The sequence below is a fragment of the Octodon degus genome, unplaced genomic scaffold, assembly GCF_000260255.1.
Source record: "Octodon degus isolate 3935 unplaced genomic scaffold, OctDeg1.0 scaffold00130, whole genome shotgun sequence".
NCBI classification, from domain to species: Eukaryota; Metazoa; Chordata; class Mammalia; order Rodentia; family Octodontidae; genus Octodon; species Octodon degus.
The window spans coordinates 7,756,967-7,763,679 of NW_004524706.1; the positions used below are offsets into that span (position 1 = coordinate 7,756,967).

At 42.8% G+C, this 6,713-nt stretch overlaps 2 protein-coding genes across 2 annotated transcripts in view; both read right to left on the reverse strand.

Moving 5' to 3' along the window:
- Positions 1 to 1,633, reverse strand: part of Ppt1 (palmitoyl-protein thioesterase 1) — a 28,200-nt gene extending 26,567 nt beyond the window's left edge. The window contains exon 1 of the mRNA XM_023701050.1: positions 1,546 to 1,633. The gene's annotated coding sequence lies outside the window, so the exon portion shown is untranslated. The remainder of the gene's footprint in view (positions 1 to 1,545) is intronic.
- Positions 9 to 1,636, reverse strand: LOC101561581 (bis(5'-adenosyl)-triphosphatase). Its single transcript, XM_023701051.1, has 2 exons — positions 1,546 to 1,636; positions 9 to 1,341 (listed from the first exon to the last, which is right to left on the reverse strand). The coding sequence occupies exon 2, from the start codon at positions 1,258 to 1,260 to the stop codon at positions 811 to 813; it is 450 nt and encodes a 149-aa protein (XP_023556819.1). The 5' UTR covers positions 1,261 to 1,341; positions 1,546 to 1,636; the 3' UTR covers positions 9 to 810.
- Positions 1,637 to 6,713: the final 5,077 nt, after the last annotated feature.

Genomic DNA, 6,713 nt, shown 5'->3' on the forward strand with positions numbered 1-6,713 from the left:
AGAGATTTATTGCAGAATGTTTGCTCTGAGAAGGACCACTCTGGCAGTAGAAACCAGACCAGCTCCCTTGTATAGGTGATGGAGTCTTTTGTAAATATGTGTAGAGGGGGGAGCTCAGAGAGAGGGGGCTCTGGTCCCTTGCCTGTTCTCTTTTTGAGAGAACACAAGTGGTCACAGCTTCCCAAGGACAAGGCTTGGGAAAGCACAGGGAGAGGTGGCTCCTGTCCACAACAGAGCTGATATTATGAGTCCCCAGGTACAGCTGTGCTGGGAGGGGTATTTAGCAGGGTCTCTGATGAGGGGGTGGCAATCCGATCTTCAGGGTAGAGACTCCTGTGAGTTAGGAATAACAGCACCCAGCTTCTCCATGCTGGTTCACCTGTCTGTGTGCATGGGTGCCATTCTTGCAAGGTTGTCCATGAAAGCTCACTTTTGCTGCCTCTGGAGTCCAGTTTTTGTTTTTTGGGGCTTGGGAGGAATCTGAAACAGTGAATTCATTTCTCTCTTTTGTCTTTAAAAAAAAAAATTTAACTGCCATTTTATTTTCATGGAGGCTAAAGAACAATTTGGAAAAGGTTCTATACTTAAGAACAGAGCTGGGGAAGTGCAGAAGGGCATCAATGCTTGAAGATTAGCCTGTCATCACGATTAAAACATGACCTCCAATGGCTTCCACAAGTCCAAAAAAATGCTTTGCAAAGGGTTGCAGACTGTAATAAAGTTTGCTTAGCTTCATTTCCAATGCTGTGTAGTCAGAGAATGAGGCTCATTTCCTTATGTCTTGAGATTTGAATTACTTTCACACCATTGTTACTGAAAGTAGGCCCGGAGGACAGCTGCTTCTGCTGCCATTTCTTCCTCTGACCTCCAAGAGGCCGGGGTATCTTCTTCCTCTTTGTCATGTTTCTCCAGCTCATCATATATGCTGTCGTTCCTGTGAAAGTCTCCAGCCTTTCTGGGAAGAATGTGGACATGAACGTGCTTCACAGTCTGTCCAGCTTCGGGGCCATCCTGCATGGAAAAGGTCAGAGAGGTCCCTTGGAAATGTCTCTCCACCAGTGTTCCAACTCTTTGGGTCACCTGAAACAAATCAGCTACTTCTTCAGGACGCAGGTCACAGAAACGCTCCACTGGCCGCAGTGGACACACAAGGACATGTCCTGGTACCACAGGTTTCCTATTCACCAGAGCAAAAGATAATTCTGTTTTGAGAAACACCATGGAGGGCTTGATGAGATGCTGGCCGAATTTGAATGACATTTTCTCACAGTTGAAGCCTCTTCTCAAAATTGATGTCAGTTATCACAAGGAGTTAATTCCCTAGATCCTGCAGATGGTAGGCTGGTTCCAAACAGAGATATGAGACCAGGTTACTTGTCTGCTCTTGCTTGGTGTTGAGAGATGCTGTGGCAGCAGAAAGGTGGCTTCCTCCCCAAGACTACTCACTCTACTGCTTTTAGATCACTGCTGTCTTCTGAGAGTCCTTGACAGCAGGATGCAGTTTCTAGAGATGGGCAAGGCAGTAAGTCATCCCAGGATACCTACCGTAGAGGGTAATGCAAAGCTCTATTAACAAGGTGCAGCTGAAGATCTTCAAATAAAATCACTCTATGGATTATTCTTAGTGGATTTCTCTTCTTTGCTGAGCTTCAAAGCTTCCAAGATCTCAACAGCTGGAAAAGAAAGGCAGAGAGAGGGAGTGTGGGGGCAAGGAGTGCCACCTGATGGACCTTTTTTGGTCTTTTTGAGACAAGGTCTCACTAGTCAGTCCAGGCTGGCCTTTGTAATCTGGGCTGGCCTCAAACTCACAGCGATCCTCTTGCCTCAGCCTCCTGAGTTCTGGGATTATAGGCATGTACCATCACACCTGGCCGTGAATTCATTTCTCACAGGATGCTAAACATTTTGAGTTTTTTAACCTTTTAAAATTTTATTTATGTATTTGGTATAGGATCTCACTGTGCAGTTCAGACTCATAGTGATCCTGTTTCAGTTTCCCCAGTGCTGGGATTATAGACTTGTGCCACTATGCCCAGTTTTGGTGGCTAACACTGCGCTCCCAGGGTTCCATGTTGGCACGGCATGAGGTATTTGGATCGAACTCGGGTCTTTGCACTTGCCAGGCAGGGGCTTAGACCTCTGAGCTATCTCCCCTGTCCACATTTGAAAGTATGTTTGTGTGTATAGAGTGCTGGTAACTGAACCTGTCACTGTGCTGGGTCTGAGAAATTCCCAAAGACGAAATGAGGAATTTATTTAATCCATCCTTTTTGTGACAGATTCGCTAATTCCCATTACAGAAAAATTTTTGTGACACTTCAGAAAGAGGCAGAAGGGTTTATCAGAAGGAAAATAACAGCACACATTCCAGAGGAGTGTACTTAGAGAAATCAGACACATTATGGTTTGGAGTGGGTAACATTTATACTTTTTCTGAAGGGTGAAAAATCTGGGAAAAAGTGGCCAGACACACAGTCTCTATAGCCATAGGCTCGTTTTGTTTTTGCGTAGATGATTTAAACATTCTCTGGATCCCCCTCTGCCTGCCGTTGACTTTCTTAGTTGGGCCAATTTCTGGGCCTTTAGTGATAGGTCTGATAGGGAAGGAGTGTAAATTTATTCAAAAGCATGTTGTCAGAAGTTGTCTTTAGCTTAGGCTCCTGCTTTTTACTTTGCTAATGGAGACTCTATGGCCTTTCAGGGATGGGTCATCTTGGGAAAGATCAGTGAGTTGTGGAAGTTGTAACGTTCTTAAAAGTACAATCTTTCATTATGATTTGTCCCTTTTCTATCTTTTCTTATATCTTACCTCAAACCCAGTCCCTTACACATGCAAGGCAAATGTTTTTGGCCACTTAGGTTCATGTGCTCGGGTTGGTTTGCTCACCGCTGATGAAATATATGGCTATGTATTTGGGTAAAAGGAAAAATAATTTATTCAGAGCTAGCTCTGAGGAAATGGAGAAGCCCATGTGCCTCGAATCACCATCTCCACATGCACATATGTGTTTTTGGAGTCTCTTACAACAGGAAACCATGTGGAGAGAATACAGTGTAGGCATTTTCAGGATAGTTCCATCCTTTCCTAGAATTCAGACCTCTTCCTCCCTCGCCTAAGGGAATGAAATTGGGCTTGATCTCCTGGTGCCAGGATCTACATATTCCATCTGTTTCACTGGCAGGAGGAGAGCTGGAGGAGCCATTTGTGCCCTCCGCATGAGGAGCCACTTAATTCCAAAGGAAAATCTTAACTTTTAGTTTTACTTTGTAGCGCCCATTACACTGAAGCAAACTTTAAAAGAGGAAAAGAAGCTTCCCCAACTTTAAGTAGTTTCTTTTCAAACTTTCCCATCCTTGTGGCTGTTGCTAAGCTGCAAAACTGCCACTGCTTAATTAACTGCCTTTGCCATGTTTCAGTAAACTCATGTGGCCACCCGCCACTTTCATTTCACTGGATAGACCAGACCTTTAAATGATGCAAGGGAAATGCTAGGTGTTAGATATGCCGAGTGTGTGTTCCTCAGAGTTAAAGAATGAATTCTACGGAAGAACAGAGGTTAAGAGTAGGAAACCTGTCAGGCATGGTGGCTCATTTCTGTAGTCCCTGTACTCAGGAGCCTGAGGCAGGAGGATTGCCAAGAACTCAAGACCAGCCTGGGCTACAGAGTAAGTTCAAGGCCAGCCTGAACTACATAGTGAGGTCCTGTCTCAAAAAAAAGAACAGGGGCCGGGGAGATGGCTCAGTGGAATAAGCACTTCCCTGGCAAGTGCAAGGGCCTGAGTTCAATCCCCGGTTCCGCAAAAAAAAAAAAAAAAAAAAAAAAGAACAGGGCTGGAGAGATGGCTCAGTGGTCTAAAGCACCTACTTAGAACAAGCTTGGCAAAGCACAGGGACCACGGTTTGATTCCCCCAGCACCACATGCCAGCCAGCCCTGCCCCCTTGGTGGGCTGAGCTGACCACACACACACACACACACACACACACACACACACTAAATAAATGTTAAAAAAAAAAAGAACATAATATGACAATTTATTGGAAAAAAGGAATGAGGACTAGGAATCGGGATTAGGAATAGATCCTGAGAGAAAGGAGTGGTCCTGAAGACAAAGTTTTATAAAGCAAAACCATGAGGTGGGTGCAATGTGAGTCAAAATTATGATCAACTAATAAGATTGCAAGAATATTTGTTTAGGTAATATTGATCCAATGGTAGCAAGGGCAAATGGATGGCATCATTAATACTTAGTCCTAGTGTTAATGGGTGGGAAAAGATGGCCCACCCATAATGAGATAATGGGAAATTTCAAAAGGGTAAGACCAATAATCCTAAGCTCCTGATCCATCCCTTAGGGAAGAATCCTTAAATCTAGCCATTGTGACTTTAATCTTCTCCAGATGTACCTCCAGCCAGTTTCCATGTGTTCCCATCTTCTGCAGGGACTCCCTGAAGCGTCCAGCCCTGTCTGACTGCCTACAATACTTCTACATAACTTAGCTGTCTATAAAATTCACACACCTGTCATGGTAGCCTATAATCCCAGCACCTGGAAGGCTGAGGCAGGAGGACTGCCATGAGTTCAAGACCAGCCTGAGTTCAAGACAAGTCTGGGCTATGTAAGTAAGTTCAAGACCAGCCTGAATTAAATAGTAAGACTCTCTTAAAAAAAAAAAAAAATCAATCGCACATCCACATATGATGGAGTACTGTGAAAAACATTAAGTAAATTTTAAAAATAGTTTTGGAAATTACAGAGCAATCTGAAAAACAATAATGATGTAACATGAAAAACTAGGATACGAGAGTCTTTATTTCACAATATGATGTATGATCTGAACTCTATACAAATTTTTATAAACAAATATATCAACAAAAAAAAATCAATCAATCAATCAATCTCTACCTACCTACCTACCTACCTATGTACCTACCTATCTGGCATCCCTTTAAATTCTACTTGATATTTACATCTCCAATGTGTCCTGAGGTGATCCACTCCAGAGAAGGTGCCAGCCATCTGGAGAGGAACCAGAAGTCAGGCCAGGTCAGACTAGTCACCTTATACCAACTCACCATCCTGTCTTCCCTAGGAACTCGGATTCTTAACTCCAGTAGGTGTTTTTTAAAAGTACAAGGTATACTTGATCTCAACTATAACAGTCATGTCTAAAGAAGGAAACATTGCTTAGCACTGAATCACTACTTTCTGGCTCTTGAAAGTGAGGACACACACCAAAGAATGAGTTGGAAGTAACCGGAACACTTCTCAGTCTGTAAAAGAAATGCCCTCTAGACGTAGAGGACAAAATCAGATAAAATAATCTGATAAAATGATTCAAAGACATATCCTTTCTTGGGACCTAGTGTGAAAATATCCAAGACTTTCCTGTTATTTGCTTAATCATCTATCCTACCTTCCTTGGCACTAAGACAAGACTACTCCTTTTAAAACTGACTCTAGGGCTGATGAGATAGCTCAGTGGTCTAAAGTGCCTACTTAGGCAAGCTTAGGCAGGCGCAGGGGACCATTGTTCAATCCCAGGCTCCACACTGCCATGCCAGCCCCACCCTCAGGGTGGGCTGAGCTGGCAAAAAAAAAAAAAAATTTTAAAAAAAATTCTTAAGTTTCTATGTCTCTAAAGCTTACAGGTTAAACTTATACTTGTCACCGAGCAACCATAATTCACGTTAGTAAAGGCACATCTATTAGTCTTCTACAGATATGTGAAAGATTTCTTACTCTTAGCACATACAGATACAAAGGTAAATTTTTCCTGATAGCTGCTTTTTCTTTATGAAAGCCCAACAGTTGTTGCAAGCAGTCTCAGCCTGATTTATGGAGGGAAGGGTAGTCTAAGAATAGGGTGGTTGTAAAGTTAATTCCCAGCAAGTTTGAGAAAAATGAATTTCTAACTTACTAGAAGAGAAAGGAAAGCCCAAACCTGTATCTCATCTCTCAACACAGGCTTTAAGAAAGGGTTCAAATAACATTCCCTCTGTTCACTTTGGGGCAGAGGATACCAGATCACTGAGCTACCTCTCACCTCACTGAGGAGTGAAAGTGGGGATTACAGAATAAATGATTTTTCTGCTGGTTGCCTACTTGGGCTGCTGGGACTCAACTTCCACTAAGAAACCTTTGCATATCCACCAGTGAATAGCCCTAGCCATGATGCCTCAGTGTCTTCTCAGTTTCCGCTGGTTGCTGCAACCAGAGATTGGAGAAAGGAAACCAGCTGCCCATCTGGTAAACACTCCATTGGCCATTGGCTTGGTGGAGATTCACCAAAAGATTCAGGGGAAACTTATCTTCTACTTTAAGAGTAACACCCGCTCTAAGAGCATTTAATAGCTGGCAGAGTGACTACTGTTTGTTAAAATTCTATAAGAGATAGATAAATGCCTGAGCTAAATACAGACTGGATTTCATAAAACCTCATTTTATAGCATTTCACATAATAATCTACAAGGTGGTGTTCTAACAGTACTTTTCCTTAGTACTGTTATTGTGTAAGTCAAGCAAAGACCTATAAGTTCAAACACTCCAACTGCAACATACACAAAACAGGAAAAAAAGGTCTCATTAAAGAAGCATCATAGGGGCCAGAGAGGAAGCTCAGTAGAATAAGCACTTGCCTGGCAAGCACGGGGTCCTGAATTCAATCTCCAGTACTGAAGAAAAAAAAAAAGCATCATAACCTTCCCATGTT